This window comes from Podarcis bocagei (assembly GCF_964188305.1).
Source record: "Podarcis bocagei genome assembly, chromosome: Z".
Classification (NCBI taxonomy): domain Eukaryota; kingdom Metazoa; phylum Chordata; class Lepidosauria; order Squamata; family Lacertidae; genus Podarcis; species Podarcis bocagei.
In genome coordinates, this window is record NC_138140.1 from 42,722,038 (window position 1) to 42,745,431 (window position 23,394).

The following is a 23,394-nucleotide window of genomic DNA, read 5'->3' on the forward strand; positions in this document are numbered from 1 at the left end:
TTAGAGTTCATACCATTGATCCTACATTTTGGTGAAGCTTGGGAGTAAATTTGTTTAAGGATTTGTAGGAAGTTGGTCAATACTACTAAGAGGTATTTCCATTCTAAACAATCAAAGGCTTTAAGGCAACCATAATGTGTGCCTCAACTCTTACCTTGACTAGTTTATGTTTCATGTGGTGGAAGCACCGCTAACCCAAGCCCAAGACAGCCAGCGTCCATCAGGAAATTACTGAACCTGATCAAACACAGCAAAAAAACCAAATTCCCACTGATGATTATGTACCTAGACCACTGAAATTGCTATACATAAGGCATGGCCAAACTTGGCCCTCCAGCTGTTTTGGGACTACAATTCCCATCATCCCTAGCTAACAGGACCAGTGGTCAGGGATGATGGGAATTGTAGTCCCAAAACAGCTGGAGGGCCAAGTTTGCCATCCCTGGCCTAGGCCAATGGAGGGGAACTTAGCTGCTCTCTGCATGATGTTGTTGGACTATGAATCACATCATTCCTGACCATCTGCCATTGTGGCTGGGGGCGATTGGAGTTGGAGTCCAACAATATCTGGAAGGCCTCAGGTAGCCCAATTCCTTCCTCTTCTTTTCAGTTTTGGGGGAGATGACTTCTGCTTGACCTTAATGCATTATTTACTGAGCTGTGCAGAAATACCAGTTTCTCTGCAGTGCAATGATTTCTTAACACTTTTCCTATTTGTGACATTATTACAAGGTACCGTATTTTTCGCCCTATAGGACGCACTTTTTCCCCTCCAAAAATTAAGGGGAAATGTGTGTGCGTCCTATGGGGGAATACAGGCTTTCGCTGAAGCCTGGAGAGCGAGAGGGGTCGGGAAGCCATGCCGGGCTCCCAAAGGTTGCGCAGAGCTGCCTGCATTCTGAAGCATTCCGAGGCTTGCGGATAGCAGGCTGTTCTGGGGTCGGGGGAAGCTCGGGCTTCTCCCGCGCCAGCCCCGTGCCTGGGGGGGGGGGAATATTTTTTTTCTTTATTCCCCCCCCCAAAAAAAACTAGGTGCGTCCTATAGGGCGGTGTGTCCTATAGGGCGGAAAATACGGTAATTTTCTTGCAATGCAAAGTAGAGGGAAAAGGTTGATATTGCTACCTTTTGCAGAATTATGGCCCTGATCCTGCAACAAACTTGATGGATCTTTCCCAAGAAACGCACACACACACACCTAGGATGTGTGGGTGCACAAAGGAAATAGTTTCATCTCTCTCTCTCTCTCTCTATATATATATAAAATCAAAAGTTTATATTTCAGATTATGGGAAATTGGGGATCTGGCCCCTTAATACACAATTTAAAAAGCATTAGGCTTTCTTTATGTGGTCCGGACCCTACGGAGTTTGCAATATGGGGGGAACAATTTAGGAAGCTGTCTTAAGCCAAATCAAACCATTGGAGAAGAACCATCACTCAGTGGAAGCCATTTGCATTGTGTGCATTTGGTCCCATGTTCAGACCCTGGCATCTTTAGGTAGGGCTGGAAGAGGCCATTGTCTCAAACCCCGGATACCTGCTGCCAGTCAGTGTAGATAATTCTGAGCTATGTGGACCAGTGGGGTGTTAGAGGAGGTGCACTCCATTGCTTCTCAAAACATACAGATGCCAACACCAACAACTTAGAGATGCAAAGGATTGAACCTGGGACTTTATGCCTGCAAAGTGTATTGCTCTTTCACTGAATTATGACTCTTTCATGGGATAGAGCAGTGTTTCCCAAACGTTTTTGGGCAACGGCACACCTGTGTACTAAAAAAAAATCTCGCGGCACACCACCATTAAAGCCCCGCCCCGTGACGTCAGCGCGCAGCGTCACGCCGGGAGGGACGCACAAAAGTGAACGTTTTTTCCCTCGGCAGCTCCTCTCAGCTGCGCTCAATCCGCCTCCGCGCAGGCTGAGGGAGGGAGGGAGGGGCGCGTGTGACCCGTCTCTGCTGGGAGACCAAACCCAGCGAGACAGAGTCGCGCGGAGGCGCCCAGGCAGCGCTGCCGGCTGCGAGGAGGAGCGCCAGGCAGCAGCAGGAGGCGCGGCCTCTCCTCGCCGCCCCCGCCCCGCCTCTCGCCGCCCGACTCGCCCGCCTCCCTCCAGGCATCTCGCGGCACACCAGCCGGTGTCTCACGGCACACTCGTGTGCCGGGGAACACCGGTTGGGAAACACTGGGATAGAGGTTGGCAAGAGAGATGGGTCAAGGTAGGGCTGCAGCTGTTGTTTATGAGAAGGGGTGATGTTATGCTTGTCCTGCCTGTTTAGCGATTGAAATTGCTGCTTGCTTCTGACATGATGGAATTGTGACATGCAAGGTCACCAGAGCAAGAGTGGCTGAAAAACAGTCTCCTGCCCATTCAGGAAGAACCCCACCCAGCTGTGCAATGGTTTACAGTCATGTCCTTCTGCTACAGGGGACTCTGGGGACTCTGTGCCATCCTAGCCTCTGCATGCTTCCCTGCCCTTCTCGTGAACTCCCGCTCCTCCTTGCAAGAGCTGGAAGGAAGTACTTTCCTCCATTTGTGTGAATTTCTGCCGAATTCTCCCTGTAATAACAAAGTAGTGGCTGGTATCCTTTTATCCTCCTCTTCCTGATTGACTCAGTGAAGAAAATTGAACCGTTAAAATATTCAGATAGTTTGTCATTACTGTAGTTTCTAGTCAAAAAGCAGTCAGAAACTGTGAATTCAGGTTGGCCAAAGAGCTCAGTGCATTTTGAAACTACATGTAATGTCTTCTGCCTTATACAGTCATACCTCGGGTTAAAGTCGCTTCAGGTTGAGCATTTTCAGGTTGTGTTCCAGTGACCCGGAAGTAACGCAACGGGTTATTTCCGGGTTTCACTGCTCTCGCATGCGCAGACGCTCAAAATGACATCACGCGCATGCGCAGAAGTGGTGAATCGCGACCTGCGCACATGCACGCGCAGACGCGGGTTGCGTTCTGTTCAGGATGCGAACCAGGCTCCGGAATGGATACTGTTCACATCCAGAGGTACCACTGTACACAGTTTACTGGCTTTACTAACACCAGAGAGAGAGAGAGAGAGAGAGAGAGAGAGAGAGAGAGAGAGAGAAATTCAGAGCTCCTCCTCCTGCACGTTTGCAATGTGTGTGCAATAGCAGCAAAGCAAAATGACACATGCATATTCCAACAAGGATTCCTGCCATTGCATAATTGGCATTTCCCCTTTCTGCAGATCAAGAGGCAGTCGAGAAATGTATTTGAAGACTGACCACATTCTGAACCAAGAGTAGAATCACACATACATGCCCATGGGAGAGGAGTTTTGCATTTGCTAATTTCCCAAGGCTCTTGCAGCTACCCATCTTGTAACATCTAGGCTGTTTCATTCCTGGAATTTGCAGCACTCTGTTTTTGGAAGAGTCCCCATCAGTGCAAGCCTATTTCAAAAGAGAGATAACAGCAGCTTAGTTCCACCAGGAAGTCTCACCCCTGAGAGCCCGTTTGAGGATGTTGGGGGCAGACAGCAGGGGTTGGGGGTTGCCTTCAGGCTTTTGTGGGCTTTCAGGAAGCAGCTGGCTGGCCACCTCTGGAAACAGGATGCTGTCCTAGAATGGGCTTTTGGTGTGATCCAGCAGGTCTCTTCCTATGTTTCTCCTCTAGTCCTAGAGGTAGAGCCAAGAGGAGGCTGGAGTGACGCATGGCATCCTGAACGTCTGGTTCTCAGCTGAAAGCTGGGGGAGCTGCCTTGTTCTGCCCTCACAAATCTCTAGGGTAGAGTTTCGGAAACTTGAGTCTCTAGCTGTTTTGGACTGCAATTCACATCATCCTTGACCACTGATCCTGCTAGCCATGGATGATGGGAGCTGTAGTCGAAAACAGTTGAAGACCCAAGTTTGGGAAAACCTGCTTTAGGGAAGCTCTGCTGGCCAGATGTTGGTTACCATATGCATGGTGGCATTTATTGGTCACCATAAATCACCCCTGCTTTGTGCTTTAAACAAGTGACTCTTGAAGATGCTGCATTTCTGTATGGTGTGGCAAGGGCAAAGCCCAGGTTGCTGGTGCTGCTCTAAAGATCGAAAACACAATGAGGTTATTAGCTTCCTCAGCAGGAGCATCTATAATTGGACTGCTGTAATTGGATGTATTTTCCAGTAAGTGCATCTTGCAATGCGCCTCCTGGAAAGGAACGGAAGCAACATGGACTCATTTTACCTATTTTTTCAGTTGTTTAAAATGCTAAGCGTCCTGTTCCGCATGCAAGGAGCAAGAATGGCAAGGGATTAGAGGGTGGGTGTGCTTGCTTCCAGAGAAGATCCTCCACCTTAGTTACCTCTGCAGCACCCCCAAGGTGTGACAGTTTGCTGCTGCATCTTGCAGCAAGTATGCTGTGCAGTTCGGTACTTCTAAAGTCATCTGTGATTTTGAAAACTAACAGAAATTTCAGTGTAGCAAGTTCAGTGTAGATGAAATGACGGCAAATGACTGTAGTGAAAAGAATGTCCTCTTGATAGATGGTTCAGCCAGACTTTTTTTTTTTTATAACGTGTTGCACCTGCATTGCTTTTATGTTTTGTGGATAAAGTACAGAGAGGAGCTGCAACAGGAGAATTAGACACCTGCTTACTCTTTTGCAACAAATGGCTTACAGCATAAACATTTCTGAAATGCTCATTTGACCCACTATTGAAAAATGTAATTGATGCGACTCCCTTCATGTTGCTGTTTTTCTTGCTTTCTCTTTTCCTTACCCAATAAATGGGAAGATTGATCTGATTACTACTGATTCTTCTCATTCCTTTTCTCAGTTTTCTCAGTTCTGTTTGTTTAAACCCTCCCACCCCCCCAAAAAAAACTTTATAGTTTGGTCTTCTGATTCTGTACTACAGCTATTTGCTCTATATAAAGACATACTTTTTGAAGGATTGTAGCTTGGGGCAAGTAGCTTTGTAAGGCCTTGGGAGGAGAACCTTTGCATGAGCAGAAATGCATTCCTCTACGAAATATATGACTCTGTGGCAGGGCATTTTGGAATGTGTAATGATACCATACTGTATAGACAACAAACAAAACACTGTAATAGACAACAAACAAAACCGTTTGAAAATGAACGTGGAGTACTCCCCCCCCCCACTTTTATTTACTAAATGCAAATAAAATAAACGTGCTGAGGTGGATCACTTACGAGGGCAGAATCTCTGGCCCACAGTCCTAGTTTGGTCTAAGTAGTCTCTGGATTTAGCCAACGAGGCCATTTTGGACAAACTACAGCTGCCTGTGACTTTCAGTCACCTGACACCAGAGATCTCCAGCAAAGTGCTGAGGTCCCATGGCACTAAGGTTGTAGATATGCCCCTGCTTGCTCCTTGATAGTAAAAGGGAGGAGCAGAAGCTTATATCTGAACTTAGCCCTGTGGGATGTCACTGGAGTGCTAAGATCGGACATAAGTCTGTCTCTGTTCTGTGGCTTGAGGTTTGATGTCAGGTGATTTACAGGTGAGTGGCCCCAGCCACCTGTCAAAAATGGCCCACAGAAGATGGTCCAGTTCTGGATGTGGTTCCCACTTGATTCACTAGGGTATCAGACCTACCAATCCAGATGGAAAGCTACACTGCTGGAAAAGCTTAAAGGCTTGGGGATCCCACAGCAGACCCTGATAGCGACAGGCTTCGAGAAAGCTAGGACTACAATTCGCCAGCGTATCTGGGACATAGAATTACAATGCCACATGAGCGAAATGATCAAATATCCAGCAATAAGGGACCATGGGAGAGGTTTCTCTCCAGCTAACTATCTGTCAGGTCTTCAGGTACCCAAATACAGACGGTCTTTTACCCTCGCCAGATTCAACATTCTCCCTTCTGCCTTACTTCAGGGCAAATTTGAGGGTAAACCATACACAGCACTGGTCTGCCTTTGTGGCTCGTTGGAAGTTGAAACTGCTTCACATGTACTACTACGTTGTCGTCTTTATGAGGATATACGTTTGACTTTTATTACACCTGTTTTGTAAAAGTCCAGGAAAGAATTGGAACACCATAGTTTAAAACTACTGCTAGAGGACGAGAATCCCAAGATTACATTAAATGTAGCCAAATTCTGTGCGTCTGCAATTAATCGCAGGAAGCAAGTGGTATCCCATAATGACCAAACCCCTAAATGTTAATTGCAGGGGGGCACACTAATAATTAATTTTAATTTTTTATATTTAAATCCTTGTTATATTCAAATTGTCCTCTGTATTTTTGATATGATCTGTGATATTGTGTGTGTTGATGCTGGTCTGTGACCGTATTAATAAATTCATTCATTCACTAGGGTATCAGAACGTTTTCAGATAAAACCTGAATTGTTTCCAGTACAATTACCCTGTGAAGATTACCCTAAATTCCCATTCAAAATTTCAGTTCAAAATTTTGCAGAAATCCCACATTACTGTACTACTTTGCTGTCCACTACAGCTTTGGCCAAGCCACTTAGGGAAATTCTATCTTGCAGTGTTTTATGTCTTGGAGCCTTATTGTTCAAACTGATCAAATAGCCATATGAGCAGAGCTTCCAGATGTTGCTCCTTTTTGGCTAGGCTTTCAAATTGTGTCATAATGCAGTCACAGCTTCCATTTTTAACTATTGCTTCTGGACTCAGGACGACTTTTTAGTTTATTTTTTTCCTACTCCACCCTTCTTGCATTTTATAAAGAGAAAAAGTCCTTGGGTGTGCCTCTTCTTTTGAATTGCCTTGTGTTTTAAAATGCTAACAGTTATAAATGGTGTGTGCATTGCTTGCGCTGTTGGAAATACAATTTTTATGAGTGCAAAACAGCCTTTGTGATATGTGAATGTCACATTGCAGTTGTGTTTTGCTTTCTTAGTTGACTCCTTATCAGGTTAGCAGTCAGGGATGCTGGCAGTCAAGAAAAAAAGATTTCGAAAAGTATGCAAAAACCTGTTTTGAGATTTGGATGGCAAAACAAAGAAGTGGGGCTGTATCTAATGCTAGTCTTAGCAGACCCCCTGAAATTAATGAACATGACTAACTTGGGTTCGTTAATTTCAGTGGGTGGCATTCAACCAAGTTTTCCTCAGAGCAGACCCATTGAAATGGATGGACCTTACTTAAGCCATAGCCATTCATTTCAATGGGCATGCTCCAAGTACCGGTAATACTTCACTGAATGCCACCCAATGGGTCAACTCTTGGACTAGCATTGGATAGTACCCATGGTGTACTTTCTTTGGAAGGGAGAATTTTCAAAAGGCCACCAGGAATAGAATGTGATGTTCTTTTAGATCTAATTTTAACATGTCTTTCTTTCAAACTTCCTTAGGGCGAAGGCTGCCGTACTGTCCCTCTTTCTGGCCATGTAGGATTTGACAGCCTTCCTGACCAGCTGGTTAATAAATCGGTTAGCCATGGTTTCTGTTTCAACATCTTGTGTGTGGGTGAGTACAACACTTCCTCCCCCCTTTCCATTTTTGGAAAATTCTGTTGCTGAATGAAGGTAAACTTGCCTAACAAAGTAATCCTTTGACTTATCCAGAACACACATTATGTGTTGTCATCTGATCCAGTTTTTAACAACAGATAAACAAGTATCACTGCCTCTTTGGGTGGTCTGAAGATGATGAGGTGGGATGTGTTGTGTTTTGCTGGGTCAAATGAGCAAAAGCACAGAGGTTTACACTGAAGGCGTGTAGGATTTGTTGACTTGGGATGTGACGTTCTTTGATGGAAAATCAGCTGGGTGGCTTGTTTTTAAGCCCGTTGTTGCTGGAAAGAATAGACACACAGAGGTTCTTCCAAATGTAATGCTGTTGCTGTGAGTTTGCTAGCTCCAATGATGTACCTTCATTTAAGTTTGATTTGGGCACCCCCCACCACATGATTAGTTATCACATGGAAGAGTGAGAACAAGGCTGTGTTAGATGGTCTCCCTGTGTAACCAAATTTTGCATGATAGCTCCTGAGGAGCAGCTAGTCACCTGTGTTTTGGATACAATTGGGTGCTCTTTTATATCAAGGTGGCAGACAGAACCTTTCAGAGCTGTACCAATTTTAATCAAGTTTTGCAAGATGGTTCCGGAGATGAAGGAGAGGTTCTTTATCTATGTTGGGACACAATTGGACACCATTTTGAACCAAGCTGGCATTCCGTTGTATCCAGACATGGATTAAAAAAACACACCCTGCTTTTTGATCTCTGGAACTGTGCATTGGATGAGTTCGTCTGCAAAGGGGAGCTTGCTCTACATGTGTTGCCTTCCTCTCTGATCAGGGTTCCACATCACAGCGGGAGCCTGAAGTTCACAGAGCAGGCTTTCTGTGCAGATATGCCACCCCTAGTTAAAACAGCAGATGAAGAGAGAGAGAACTGATTCTGGACTGCACAGCATCAGTTATTGGTGGGGAAGTTGCACAGCTGAAAACCCTGGTTGAATTGGGTCTAAATGATCTGTTTCTGACTTCTTGAGCAGCTTGACAAAAAAAAGGGGGATGTTGGTGACTGGGCTTTAGTAGTTTACCACTTCTGGGTTCAGGGAGGACCCCTTAAGCAGCAGGTAGATCTCAGCATCCTTGTGGCCTGGGGGAAACTCCCTTCTTTCTGCTCCTAATTAAATATCTCCCGCCTGCTTTTTTCCTGATCGAAACTGCCACCAACTGACAGCTGCTGTTAGCCCTGCTGAGGGAAATACTGCAGATCCTTGTATTGTGCCTATATTCCTCCCTACAGAAGGGCTTTCAGCAGCTTTGAGGGATTCGGATTTACATTCGTAAAACAGCATTTTTTTGGGGGGGGGTAGTTAAATACCTCCTTCTGCTCTGATGAAAACAGAAGCTGCTTTAAAGTAAATCAAGTTAGGAGAGCTGATAATGGATCTTCTGCACCGTGTTTGCTGTAACACATTTATTGTGTGTGTGTGTGTTTCTGGGATGGGGTGTTGTGCATAAACCCTGCATGTTGAAAGGTTGAGCTCGACTTGCTTGATTGCCTTTGTAGGAAGCTGCCGAGTTGCTATATGTAACTACGTGACACGCTCTCTTGACGGTGCTCTAGTTTCAAGGTAATGCTAATAGACAATGGCAGGTGTGCTAGAAGGAAAATTCCATAGTTCAGGAAGCAGTGCTGTTGTGGTACATTTTGAAGTTGGGGAGCAGCTCAAGACAGTCCTCCTCCACCAACCATGCCACTACCCCAAGGAGTCCAAAAACACAGGCAGCTCTATTGATCCATGCAAGACCAGTCCAATACATTTTGACACTTGAGGCAAACCACGAAATGGTGCCTCTCGCCAGGGAATAAGGGGTGAGTGAAGTTCTACAAGGGGGTGGGGGCAGGAATAATGATCTAACATTGGGAACAAGGGTGGGAGGAGACCAGCAGTGCCTCCTATTCACCAAGAGACCATGGTAGAAGTCACATGGGGGGGGGGAGAGATCCAGCCTCCAAGGAGTATGTTGCAGCCACCAGTGGCATTGCAGCAGCAGCAGCAGCAGCAGCAGCAGGTGATGGATTCCTTGGAAGCCAGATCTACCATCCCTGTGGATCCTGTTTAAAGCATTGCCCCCCAACACACTCTTTTCTGTTTTAAGGCTCCCCCCTCTCTCTCTTTTTAAAAAGATTACACTTCTTTAAAATCAACAATAAGCTCAGTTAGAAAGAAAAATAATAATGGTAAGTACCCGCTGTTAAGGATTCAAACATTAAGTGTTGTGGTTTTTTTTTATAGAAAGGAAGACATTCTAGAGAATAGATTTAAGCTGATTCCAGTACTCATTGGGTAACATGCCCTGCAGTGTTGGGGCCACAGCTAGAAAGGCCCCACTTCAGCCATTCAATTTGTCATGGCCTCTTCTGATAACAGCAGAGGACATGAGGGCTGACATTGAGAGAAGCCTTTCCTTCCCTAAGGTATTAATGGACTCAGATGATCAAGGCTTTCGAACTAGAAGCAGGACTTTGAGCTAGAAATCTGCCTGTGAACATGGCTTTTGTGGCTTCTCCTCTGCCAGGAAGTGAGCTGTTATTTCCGCACCAACGGTAGCTTCTGAACCACACAGAACACATTGCAGTAGATGGCCTTTGAGGATGCATGCTTGCAGGCACGGAGCCCTTTGATCTAGGAGAGGCTGCAGTTTCCAAACTAAATTGTTGTCAAATGCTTCTTGCTGCAGCTGCTGCCAGACCTTCTAGATCGGGGATGGTGAACTTTGGGGTGGGGAAGATGATAGATGCTGCTGGACACTAACTCCCATCAGCTCTAGCCAGCACGGCCAGTGGTCAGACACTTGATGCCATATGACATTAGGAGCAGAGATCTCCAATCAAAGCACTGAGGTCCCACAGCACTAAGATCAAAGATATGTCCTTGTTCACTCCTTGAGAGTGAAAGGGAGCTTCAGATTTATACTCCCAACAATATCTGAAGGGCCACAGGTGCCCCATCCCTGTTCTAAACTCAGCAGCTGGATGCCAGTAGCACGCCTAGATTTCAATCCCGATTAGCTAAGGGGCATGAATTGACACCATTAATGTTTTCAGGGAAGTCCTAGAACACCTGCTTTACATGCAAGTCCCAGGTTCAGCCCCTTGCATATTGGGATAGGACTGGGAAGGTCTCCTGCCTGAAATGTTAGAGAGAGACTGCCTGTCGGTGAGGACAGTATTGAGCTTGATAGACCAATTGCCTGACTAAGGCACTTTCCTGGGCTCATTCCAGTTCTCTCTCTTGACTGCTGGAGAACAGTGCAGCACAGTCTCTGTCAGCTTTGGGAGTTGAGAGTTGCCTTGCGCTGAGTCAAACCACCCAGCTTGCTGTTGTCTGCACTGCCTGACAACCAGCTTTCTAAGGTTTCAGACAAGGTTTTCCCGAGCCCTACCTGAAGGTGTTGGGGATTAAGCTTGGGACCTTCTGCATTCAAAGCAGGTGCTCTACTACTGAGCTACTGCCCTTCACTGATATTTTTCAGATCCTTCTTCAGAACCTGTTATGGTCAACCAGTTGTTGAAATTTAGTTGATTATTATTGATAGCTTCCACTATGAAAGCGAGCAATATATAGTGAAGCAATTGAAAGTGGTACAAAAAAGGCATTTAAGCAAGTTTTATTTTTGGAAGCCGCAAGTCACCTTTGATGGAAATTGGAGAAACATAAATTCTTTCTCTTCTGCATTTCCCCCTCCCTTCTGATCCCAATTGGATGCAAGCCTGCTCTTTTGATTACATTTTGTTCCAGTTACATTACAAACAAAAGTCTTTGAAATCATATCAGAGAGCTTAAAGTAGCTGCTTTCTAGATTTCGTAGCAGAAAAATATTTCTGTACTTGATAGGAAATGCAGAAAATGTAGAGCTTGGCAGAAAGCAGAGTGTTCTCTGAGGCTCAGTGCATTAATAAAAAAAGTTAGGCATTGCCTCTGAACACTTTACTTCTGTTTAGATATTGGTTGCCAACCAGGCTGTGATACTATGACTTGTAAAAGGTTTGCAAACTAAGATTGGGGGTTAAGTATTTCATCTGCACTGAACATATCCTGGTTAAATTGTTTGTTTATTTATTAAATGTATTACTTGCTCTTTTTGCCATGGCAGCTCAAAGCAACTTATAGTATTTTAAGCAAAAAACAAACACATTCATACATTAAAATCAGCATTTTAGAAAATCTAAAATACAATTATATATAAATTTAAAAACAACTACATCTCACCCATGCAAAAAGTCTATAGGTAGTTAAAATTCAAAGGCCTGATGGAAGAGGAATATTTTTGCCTGGTGCCTAAAGATATGTAATGATGGTACCAGGTGAGCATATTTGGAGAGAGCATTCCACAAGGAGAATGCCAGTATTGATAGGGCTGGTTCTCTTGTTACCCTGCCTCTCCATCCTTTCTGTTTATAAGGTGGCTAGTCTTGCTGGTGTCTTTCTGTACACATCCTCCAGGGCAGGGCTTTGTTCAGTAAACTAAACCTTGGTTTCATTGTCCACTTGTGATCTTAACCAGGGTTAAAGCAACAAACTACGGTTAGCATTAACCAAGGTTCAGCATTCCAGGTCATATGGCACCGGTAATACAGTTTTGGTAAACGAGACTCACTGCCTTCCTGTTGAGTGAATTATGCACATAAAATTTGACTGCCTTGTGCAGTTTTTAATGTGCTGTCTGCCCTGTTTAGTTGGAAAGAAATCTGAAGGGAGTTGACAGCTGCGCTTCAGCTATTACCTTCGGTGGACAGGAGAGCAACCCACTTTCCCATTAGCCTGGAATTCTGTTACAGGCTAACAGTGGTGTCCCCCCAGGGGATTTAGTAAATACAAGGTTGTCCATTCTGATACTTTGTTTTAAAAACCAGTGAGGACCTGTCATGGCCCTCAAAGCACTAACCTGATCTTACGAGTCGTTTATAAGCAGAAGGAAACCACATACCTCAGCGTATTACTAATATGAATACCTTGGCATTTATTTGGCGCTAAAGTGTTGAAAAGCATTTTGCATAGATAAGCCTTACTGCTGCAGCCCTGAAATGTTGGGCAATGTTTATTATACCTATATTGCAAAAGGGAGACTGGGTCAGGGAGAGCGATGGAGGGTGGCCTAAGGCCATGTAATGACTTTTTGAAAGCTCTTGTGGTCTCGTAGTTAGAGTGCAAGGTTAAAACTGATCAGAGTTCAAATTCCAACTCTGCCATGAATATAACATTGGGACAGACCATCTCTCTCAGCCTAACCAATCTCTACAGACTTGTTGTACACCAAAGGGGGCAGCAATGAACTCTTACCATGGCTGCATCAGACTTTGTCTTCTTTAAAAACTGGATTTTTGTACAGGCCACCTTACCAAATTGCTTTTGTTTCGATGATATATATGATGATGTGTGACCTCAGTTAGTGGATGTATTCAGTCTTTACCCAACTTGGCTATGCCAGATCATGCCAATGGGGTAGTTAGATGCTATTTTTATGTATAAAAATGTTTTAAGAATGCAGGAATTAGATGCTTTCTGCTTGATCATCAGGAACTCATGGTCTGATACACACACACAGAGAGCTCTGTCCCTCTTCTTTTAAAAGTTGGGTCTGGCAAAGACTTCCTAGCCTTGGCAAGCTGTGAAAGATTGCATGTTCAAAACTTGATGACCTCTCTGTCAGGAAGCGCTGCCTGGGCACAGCTCCAGGATGGAGTCTCATTGAGAGTTGAGATTGGTCTGTAATGTCCCATTCCAGGAAACTCTAGAATTCAAAAGCAATAAATCCATACACTTTCCTCCCAGAAATGTGATGCAGTTTGCACCTCCTTCTGATGAGGGCCCATTCTTTTGGGTTCTGTTCCAGGAAATCCGTAGCTCATTAAATATCCGTTACTGTTTCTTGGCAATATCCCTGGTAAGGCAGTAGCACCCAATATCTTTATTAGAGCTGGCTGAAAAAAAAAGCAAAATGTAGAGAACTGGTTTGTGAATTCCAGAAAACTCTTCCTCATGCTCAATTGTTAAAAAGAAAGAAAAGGAAGTGACAGGGTGGAGTTCTGGGTAGGAAGGCTGGTAGCAGATGAGATGGAAGCCCAGACTGCAGTCTATTTCATAATTTTTTTAAAATGATATTTATTAAGAGTTTTAGAATTACAGAAAAAACAGAAAAGAGAAAGAAAAGAAAAAACAAAAGAGAAACAATCCACAATCAAACAATACAAATTGATAAAAATCAAAATAAAAAAATAAAAACAAAGCACGCAACACAACACAATCAAAAGGCAAAAATAAGCCACAAAAATTTAAAAACAAATCCAATATTCTCAAATCTTTATCTGTCATTACCTTCTTTCTTTGACCTCCTCACTCCTCCCTTTTTTGTATCCTAATTGTTAATAGTCACAGCAAATCCTTTCCATTTTTCATAATATTCTGTCATTACATTACCTTAATCTATTTTAACCTTATCTTACTATAAAAGACCCTAAAACTTAAAACTTAGATCTTATTTATACCAATTTCTCATAGCCATAAGATGTTCTTACATAATTCTTTTAACATTTTTGCTAAAGCCAAATAATTTCATTCCAACATTTTTCTAACATTCATCAATTTTATAGGGCAATCCTAATAATTCCCCCCCTTCCAATCTTCATCCAGCGTCTCTTCCTCCTGGTCCCGGGTTTTGTCAGTCCTTTCTATCTCATCAATCTAGCGCATTATGTCCGAGGCCCTTAAGTCTCTTCCATGTCCCTTCCGTGGCTCTTCTTCATATTTATACCTGTACTTTACTTTGTCTCCTGCTCCTTTCACTCGTGGGAACTCCAACTTGACAGTGTTTTTGACCCTTCTCAACAAATCAATCCCTTTTCCATGCTCACTAAACTCCATGTGGTATTTAAAAACATGTTTCAAAGTCCCTCCAGAATTAAGAGCCCCCACAACCCCAAACATCTCACGGCCCATTGCCAGACTTGAAAAGTCCAAACATCTCTGCATAGGGGGGTCTATCTAACCCCCCATTTCCAAACCAAACCAAACTTTATCTTTCCAAATCTGGCTTTTTCCATGTTCATTTGTCAGCTCCAAGTACTCATGTTTCTGCTGGGCTACAGCGCCCTCCATCTCTGGCACCCGAGGTTCAACAACATCCTCTTCCCTCATCTGATCTGTCAGAGCACACTCCTGATTTGATTCCTGGGTGGGCTCTATATAGTTACCCACTACCTGTCCGAAATTTCCAATCGCAGCAGTCATCAAGTCCGTCTTCTCATGTAGCTGTTCCAGTAGGGCACTTGTTTTGCAGAAAGCACTCATCAGAGCTTCTGAATACATTGTTCTGCAAGGTCAGAAGTCTATTCCCACGATCGTAATCTGTTGCAGCTGTAGAGCTCCCCGATTCAGATTTAATAACAGTTTCACAGGCTCCCTCTAGGGCAGTGTTTCCCAAACGTTTTTGGGCAACGGCACACCTGTGTACTAAAAAAAAATCTCGCGGCACACCACCATTAAAGCCCCGCCCCGTGACGTCAGCGCGCAGCGTCACGCCGGGAGGGACGCACAAAAGTGAACGTTTTTTCCCTCGGCAGCTCCTCTCAGCTGCGCTCAATCCGCCTCCGCGCAGGCTGAGGGAGGGAGGGAGGGGCGCGTGTGACCCGTCTCTGCTGGGAGACCAAACCCAGCGAGACAGAGTCGCGCGGAGGCGCCCAGGCAGCGCTGCCGGCTGCGAGGAGGAGCGCCAGGCAGCAGCAGGAGGCGCGGCCTCTCCTCGCCGCCCCCGCCCCGCCTCTCGCCGCCCGACTCGCCCGCCTCCCTCCAGGCATCTCGCGGCACACCAGCCGGTGTCTCACGGCACACTCGTGTGCCGGGGAACACCGGTTGGGAAACACTGCTCTAGGGGAAGAACTTCTCTTTGTTCCTTTCTTTTAGAGGCAGATCTAACAACAAAGTTTCCTTTTTCAGATATTTTGTCAATATTTGTTCCTTTAAAATGCAGAGGAGAACAATTGAATCACTATGTTTCTCTTCTTTTAACTATCTGTCAAAGACGTTTGTCTCTGGTCAATGAGCTTCCCAAAGAACGTCAGTCCTGACACCCGCTCCCAGGATCAAGACGGTGGAAAATTACTTTGCTTTACAATCTTTCTGCAGGTTTAAACAGTCCAGAAAAAAACCCTCTTCTCCTGCTTCCGAAGGGGGTTCAACAATTTTAAATGATGAAAGTTAATCCTTTACAAGTGATTTTCTGAACTCTAGTTTACCATATCTTTGCTTTAATCTATCTACAAGAAACGGAAGGCTGACTTCCTGTTTAGACCTTCCCATTTCAGTGCCAAATTGAGATGAATTTCTTAGTCCAATTTTCCTTTCTACTTGCAGGTCATTATTCAAAGTCCAATTGTCCGAAATTAAAGTACTCACGGGTAATTGTTTTAAAAGCCAAATTGTCCCAGGAAAAAGGCAGCGCTCTCCGGCAACGGCTGTGCGGCTTCGCTCCATGGAAGAAGCAGTTGACTCTCAGCACCGCGCCACTTCCCCCTCTTCGCTCCGGAGCCCGTAAATGGGTTCCTTTACGAGTTGGGGGGGCGCTAAAGGTGCCCGCCAAGTCCCATGGTCACAGGCTTCATCCGCCTGTGATTTGTAAAAGGGTCCCCGCTTCGCCGTAGCGGGAAAGACCCGTTTTCCGTGGAGCTGGTCCCTCCGGATCAGAGGGAATCCGCCATTACCGATGGCGCCACCCCGGAAGTCCCAGACTGCAGTCTATTTCAGTCTTAAAATGGCATTTAATGAAGCTCTTTGCAGACAAATTAGCTCAGATTGTGCCTCACTGCTTTAGTTGCACCAAGGACAAAGAAGCAATGGCTCCCAGTAGTGTCTGGAGTAGCAGGGGGTCGAAGACTCGTTACTATTTCTGAAGCGGGGTCCCTGTGTACAGTGTCCTACAGTCACCCTAACAGTGGAAAAGGGGAGCTTTTTAGCCACTGTATGCTCCAAGGCTAAGCATTTAAGAATACTGAAAATGCAAGGTGCTTTAGTTTCATGAGAATAGTGTGCAGGAAGACACAAGGTATTGGCGGCTTTCTCCTGCCTTCTGTGCCATTTTCCAGCTGCTCTTTGCCCTGCAGGTATCATTCGCTGCAGTTGGCACCATTTAAGTGTGGTTAGTTTTGGGGAGAGGAATTTCAGCATGAAAACTGCACAGGGGTGTAGTCAAATCCGTCCCCACATATTACGGTTCCAGTCTGGGGGCCAAGAAAAACAAACCATCAGCTTTCTCCAACCTGGTGCCCTTTAGGATATTTTGGACCACATCTCCTTTCAGCCTAGCCAGCCCAGCCATATGGTCCTGAAGCTGATGGGAACTGTGGTCCAAAACATCCCAAAGAGCACCAGGTTGAGAAGACTGATCTAGTCCAAGTGTCACACTGGATGGTGGGATATTGTCTCTTTCCATGTTTGCACAGATGTCAGCCACTTGTAGTGCTTCAGTTCTTAGTGCTGTGATCATAACTTCAGGCTCTTTATGGAATGTCCATTTAACTGTTTCCCTGAAATGTTTTAAAGATTTATTTATTTGAGGCTTTTCTATAGGGCGCAATCATTAGCAATTCTAAGCAGTGCATAGGAATCGTGATTTGCTTCATTTCTTGTAGTTTAAATGTTTGCTGTTTATGTGTGTGTGTCCCCAACTCACATGATGCCAGTTTTAATTAAAACTGTGTTTTTAATGGCCTTTAGTGATGACAGGGGTGTTTTTTTTAGCACAGCGTGGGGTGTTCTCTTAAACAATAAAAATACTTATTTATAGCTAGATATATCCCTGAATTAAATCTGGCCCAAAGAGACAAGGTTCACTATAGTTGGTGGGAAAGGATGTCTGAGCCAGCTGATACTTCTCTTTAAAAGGCAGAAAGAGATTCTAATTTAGGATTGGCATAGTCAGGCACATGGTGTATCTCCTGAGACTGATGGCAGGCATCCATGCCATCTATGCTGCTGTTGTGTTCCCAGCACTGTTAAGAGGCCCAATATGGGGTTAACCCAGGGCTTTAGCCCCAAAGCATATGCAGTCACGAAAAGGATAGTGCCTTTGACCACACACAGAGTGCTCATTGGTGTGGGGTGGAAACCACAGCAAGCATTTTCACAGACATTAGGAAGAACAGCTTCCTGGAGCTGGTTTACACATCCATGTGCAATGCTTGATTACCGTTCATTGGATGGCTTTCAACTGAATATATGAACTGAAGAGGTGATGTTTGAACTGGTTCCAGTCTCTTAGCCACTTGCACAGTACCAGTGCTGGGTCAGTGGTGAGGTAAGCTGGTTATTTGCAAGTCTGGATTTGTATCTGGAGGCCCTGCATGTGTTATAGAAATTACGTCTAGTCTTCCATTCCAGAAAGTACCTCCCATGTTGCTCCTCATCAAATGGTGGTACTTTGGTCTGGACTGATCATGTGCTGTGGGCCATGAAATATTTACCTCTGAAAGTAAACATATTTTGATATGGGGCTTGGGGGGGGGCAGGCCTGCAAAGGTTTCCTTGACCCAGAGCATTTTAAATGCCGTGGCGGCACCCTTCTCCTTTTCTGCCATTACTACTTGGAGACAGCTTCAGCCTTGGTTGTAGTTAGATAATTATGCCTCCAAATGGACAATAATTGGCAGTCTCTGGTCCTTTAATGCAAGGTGCTTTTACAGGGGGGGAAATGCTTAGCTCAGAAAGGGAGCAGGAAAGCCACTTAAATTGCTGGGTCAATGTCCTGTCTCGCCTAGAATTGTTACCGCTGACTGGGAAATACCTAGCATTTGGGCAGAAAGCTTTTCTATCCATGTTCACAGAGAAAGATGGTAGACATCTTCCATTGCGCTTCATACAGATACTACTCGCAAATGCTGTCTTTACAGCCACATTGTCTCAAACCTGGGAGCATGCAGTATACCTCAGAATACTGGATGCTGGCGACAAAGATGAGCTGGGGTGGGACAGCCAAGTCTTTTATGGCAGGCCTAAATTGGGAGGGCCTATAGGTAGTGCCCATTGGCTCCACACTCTTGCTTTAGGTGGTAAGAGAGGAAAATTTTGGTTGGATGCTCACTTGCTTTGCCCTAGGAACTGCCAGCGAGCTAGACTGTAGGGATCTATTAACAGAGAATTATCAGTGCCCCTTACTGAAGGTATAATTCTCAGAATGTGTTGTGTGAAGCCATGGCCGTCAAAAGTAGTACAAAAACAATGCAAGTTTTATAGTTCCGATAACGTCCTGAGAATCATCCTCAACTATGTAATGGTGAGCCAGGTTCACCATGGTGAACTGAATGTGCCATCATGTGGTGAGCACTGGTAATTATGTCAGGATGAGCTCCACTTTTCAGTGGGGTGGCTCTTGTGTAGTAAAGAACTTGGCCCCAGTTCATACATGTGATCATGCTGCCATGGCAATCTATGGAAGCGCCATATTGTATGGGCCTTGCACAGGACACACTGCTGCTTCCCTCACCAGGACCATACCTCCTTTGGAGTAGCTCAGTGGACTAACTTGTGACTTGCATCAGTGGTGGAAACCTACAGCCTCAGGTCTACATGAGTCCCTGCAGCCTAGTTTCTGGAGGGTGGGGAAAACGGGTGGAAGGAAGTATCAAGAGAGAAAGTAGGGTGGCAGAAAGTGAGAAAAGTGGATGTCCTGTTTACTTTTGGTTCCGGCTCCAAGGCCTTCAGCCACACCACCCCCATCATCAGTGCCCCTTATTGAAGGTATAATTCTCAGAATGTGTTGCATGAAGCCATGGCCGTCAAAAGTGGCACCAAAACAATGCTGGTTTTATAGTTCCGATAATGTCCTGAGAATCGTCCTCAACTACCTGAAGTAATAGTGAGCTAGGTTCACCATTCTTCTTCAGCCACACCACCCCCAGCATACAGCCCTCAACAGATTCCGCCCCCCCCCTTTGAGGGAATGTGGCCTTTGACTGAAAAACAGTTCCCCATCCTGCCCTACCTGATACTATCTAGGTTACCACGGCAACATGACATTTGGCTCCAAGGTAGTGATTTCAAGGCAGTACTCACACTGCAGCGGTAACCCAAAACTAAAGAGGTTCACAACCATGGGTATCTGCAATAATTTTACCAAGGAGCAAGCAAAATAAATCACTGAAAGAAGGGAGTGGGCTGGTTTATCACACACAAGCAAATGAGAAGAACAGGGTCTGAACGCTTTGCCTGTTATCTCAGGTTATACAAATGCTAAAAACGTATTGGTTTTTTTAAAATGAAAGCTGGGAATCTGGGAATTCGCTCTCCTTAAAAAAAAAAAAAGATCTGCCTGCTAAAAGTGGATGGATTTTTTTTAATGGACTAAAAGGCATTTTCTCTTGTAATGGCTTAGGTTTCCCTGCCTTCCCCCATCCCCTAAGGGCAAATGCTTTCCTAGTCTGTGATGCAGGAAATGTGTGTCAGTGCATTAATGTACTACTAAAAGGAAAGAAAGGCTGGAGACAGATCAGCAGTGAGTTGTAACATTGCACTTGGTTGATGTTGCTAGATTTTGATGGAGAGCCTTATACACACATTTAGATTGCTGCTACAAATGATGCTTAGATACACCTTTGCAAAATCCAAATGCTTTTTTTAAAAAAACAACAACACCTGAAATGGAACCGCAGCTAGATAAAATAAAGGATGAGAAAATATACAGCAAGACTTTTTTTTAAAACCACCATACACTTGAAGTATCAGCTTTAATTTATCAGCTTTTCAATTGGATTGTTCTACTGCTCCAATTCTGACCAGTTGGCCCTCTTTCCCTTTTATTACTAATGTTTTAATTAATTTTGAATATCAAGAGAAATACTAAACAAGTTATATCCATGTGAGACGAGCTATAAAACATCCCGTTTGATGAAATCGTCGTAAATGAAGGCATAATGTTAAAAAAGAAGAAGATATTTCACATGTGTAGGCAGTGTTAAACAATTACATGTTGGGGATAATTTACCTCAGTTCAGAAAATGATGCCTGTCTAAAAAGACAGATGAGCAGTTGGTGGGCGAATATCACACATTATATAAATGGGTGTCATGTTACTTCTTTCTTAGAGATAGTTGGCCCTTTCTCTTATGGGTTTTAACTGGGCTGTGAAAATATTCTTGTCCTTCCAGGCGGAGATATTCTGCCTATAGGATGGATGGTCTTTGAGCCGTAGATAAAACAACTAGTGATTTATGACTCTAAAGAAGGCTCACCTGAGCTGAAATGTGCAGGACTAACATGATAAAAACATTCATTCTTTCCAGAATCTTTTAAAATTAATGTATACTGTATTTTTATGGTACTTTATTTTTATCTTTGTATTTTTAGAAACAACCCTGAGCAAACTATTCTATTATCTCCTACTGCCTAGTCTGAATTCTTTTGAAAAGCTCTGTGTGTGTGCTTCACTGTTTGAGCAGTTTGAGGATTTATGTTTTCTGCTGCTTTCCAGTGGATTTTATGCGTCTTCGATTTGTTTGATGATGATTTTTAATTGTTATTTGTTATTTGCTTTGAATACAGACAATGGGAAAGTAGGGTTCTAAATACTTAAGACAAAAAGAAACAATTTTTATTAGCACTGTTCTGACTCTGTTGTTTAATGTTCAACTTTCTTAACTAACTACAGGCCCAAAATGAGGCACTGTGTATTTTTAATGTCTTGTAAAACATGTTGCTTCCCTCCCCCCTTCCCCAAAGGAGAAACAGGGCTTGGGAAATCAACGTTGATGGATACCCTTTTCAATACCAAGTTTGAAGGTGAGCCAGCCTCTCATTCACAGCCAGGAGTTCAGCTGAAATCCAGTACTTACGATCTCCAGGAAAGCAATGTCCATCTGAAATTGACCATTGTTAGCACAGTGGGCTTTGGAGATCAGATTAACAAAGAGGACAGGTAAGCAAAAGTTTGTTCTTGATTAAATGGAAATCAGGTCGTCCTCCCACCCCCACTTTATTGCCTGTCTAACAGTCAATGATTGTCAGCTCTGAATATAGGTTAGTAGCCAATTGGGGGAAAGATCTAGGAATCTGTGTTATATCAGACAAGTTGGCTAGATCAGGCTTCACCAACCTGGTTCTCTCCAGATGTTTTGGGACTACAGCTCCCATCAGCCCCAACCAGAATGAGCGCCAGGTTAGTGAACGCTGGGCTAAATGAACCAGTCTGTCTGTTTGTATGATACAACTTCATGTCTATGAACTGCCCCAAAGTCACCAACTTTTCCCAGCTTGCAAAATACACAGTTGCGATCTTCTTCCATTAGGGTTTTTTGTGGTTCTACATTGCTCAGATGGAGCAGACCACTGTTACAGGGTGAGTCCTTTAAAAGAGCCCCCTGGATACAGAGTACACATGTTCCATGGGGTCTCCTTTAAAAGACTCACCCTGTAGTAGTAATAGTAGTGTTATGAGCATGATAGTTTTGTTTTGTTTCACTTTGCTTTGCTTTACTTTACTTTGCAAGTTGACCTCCATTGTATTGTCTGAATTGACTCTGTGGAGATGTGTTTGCTCATCGGAATGACCCTGGTCGACTCAAGGATGGCTTTGAGGGGAAGACATTGCTTTTCATGAAAGGCTTTGTGTGGTTACATAAATTAGGAAGAAACTTTTGCTTCTTTAATGCTTGAAGCATTGGACGATTTCACTTATTACAACATGTTCCATGTTTTCTCCCTCTTTCTTTCTTATAAAGCTATAAATCTATTGTGGAATTCATTGATGCCCAGTTCGAATCCTACCTGCAAGAGGAACTGAAGATCAAGCGGGTGCTACATAACTACCATGACTCCCGCATCCATGCCTGCTTGTACTTCATTGCCCCCACGGGCCACTCTTTGAAATCCCTGGATTTGGTAACAATGAAGAAGCTCGATAGCAAGGTAGGAGTCAGGTTGACACCCAGAGGGGAAATGTCATTGGTCGTTATTCTCGTCTCAGCTCAACTACAAATTGCTTCCTTCTATTTTGCATCTACCACGTTGTTTCCTATACTTTGGGGATGGGCCAAAGCTCAGTGGCAGACCAGGTGCTCTGCATGCTGAAGGTCCCAGGTCCCTGCCATCACCAGTTAAGAAAGATCAGGCAGCAGGTAATGCAAATATCGTCTCCCTACCTGAGACGATAGCTACTTATTTTCAGAGTGGACATTAATGGGCTAAGTGTAAGGTTGTTCAGTGCAAGGTTGTTTCATATGTTCAATGAGAAACTTAGGGCAACTTTAAACATTCAAAGCCCTCCCCTCCCCCTTTTTGTTTCTTGGTTTCTCCACAGGTAAATATCATTCCTATTATCGCCAAATCCGATGCCATTTCCAAAAGCGAGCTGACGAAATTCAAGATTAAGATCACAAGTGAGCTTGTCAGCAACGGGGTGCAGATATATCAGTTCCCTACAGATGACGAGTCCGTGGCAGAGATAAACGGGACTATGAATGTAAGGCAATAATGCCAGATGCTATAGTATATTCTGGGCAAATTTCCTTCTGTCTCTTACGTTTGCAAAACAGGGGTAAAAATACCAGCCTGCCATTTTATAGGGCTGTTGTTATGATTTCCTTGATGATGTACACTAAGCACTTCGAATGTTCAAAAAGCACAATATAAATGCTGCCGTTGTTATTTTTACGTATAGCGTGTGGGGTGCATTTTATGAAAGTGCACCCATATTGTCTCAGCCAAGAGTGTTGTGATAGTGAAAAACAAATCTTTCAGCAGCTGAAATAACCTGGTGGGCAGAACATTTTTCTTGACTGCAGTGTGAGAGATTTGTTGGCTTTACTTTCATAGGCACCAGCTGTATTCTCATGCAACATTTAGCCCAAAATTTAAGTACATACCCTGGCATATTAAACCAGGATTTGGGGCATGTGCGAACATGGCTATTGCCTCAGTCAGATGAACCCTGGTGG

At 44.2% G+C, this 23,394-nt stretch overlaps 1 protein-coding gene and 1 long non-coding RNA gene across 7 annotated transcripts in view; one reads left to right on the forward strand and one right to left on the reverse strand.

The window, feature by feature from the left end:
* The window catches only part of LOC308578607, a 135,494-nt gene that overhangs the window by 36,595 nt on the left and 75,505 nt on the right, over nt 1–23,394 (reverse strand). The window lies entirely within an intron of this gene.
* SEPTIN6 (septin 6) overlaps nt 1–23,394 on the forward strand; it is a 50,587-nt gene that overhangs the window by 6,987 nt on the left and 20,206 nt on the right. For all 6 annotated transcript variants that reach the window (XM_081179045.1, XM_081179041.1, XM_081179043.1 and 3 more), the window contains exons 2-5: nt 7,309–7,423; nt 21,182–21,377; nt 22,180–22,366; nt 22,758–22,919. In XM_081179045.1, coding sequence (XP_081035171.1) covers nt 7,309–7,423; nt 21,182–21,377; nt 22,180–22,366; nt 22,758–22,919 — 660 coding nt within the window. The remainder of the gene's footprint in view (nt 1–7,308; nt 7,424–21,181; nt 21,378–22,179; nt 22,367–22,757; nt 22,920–23,394) is intronic.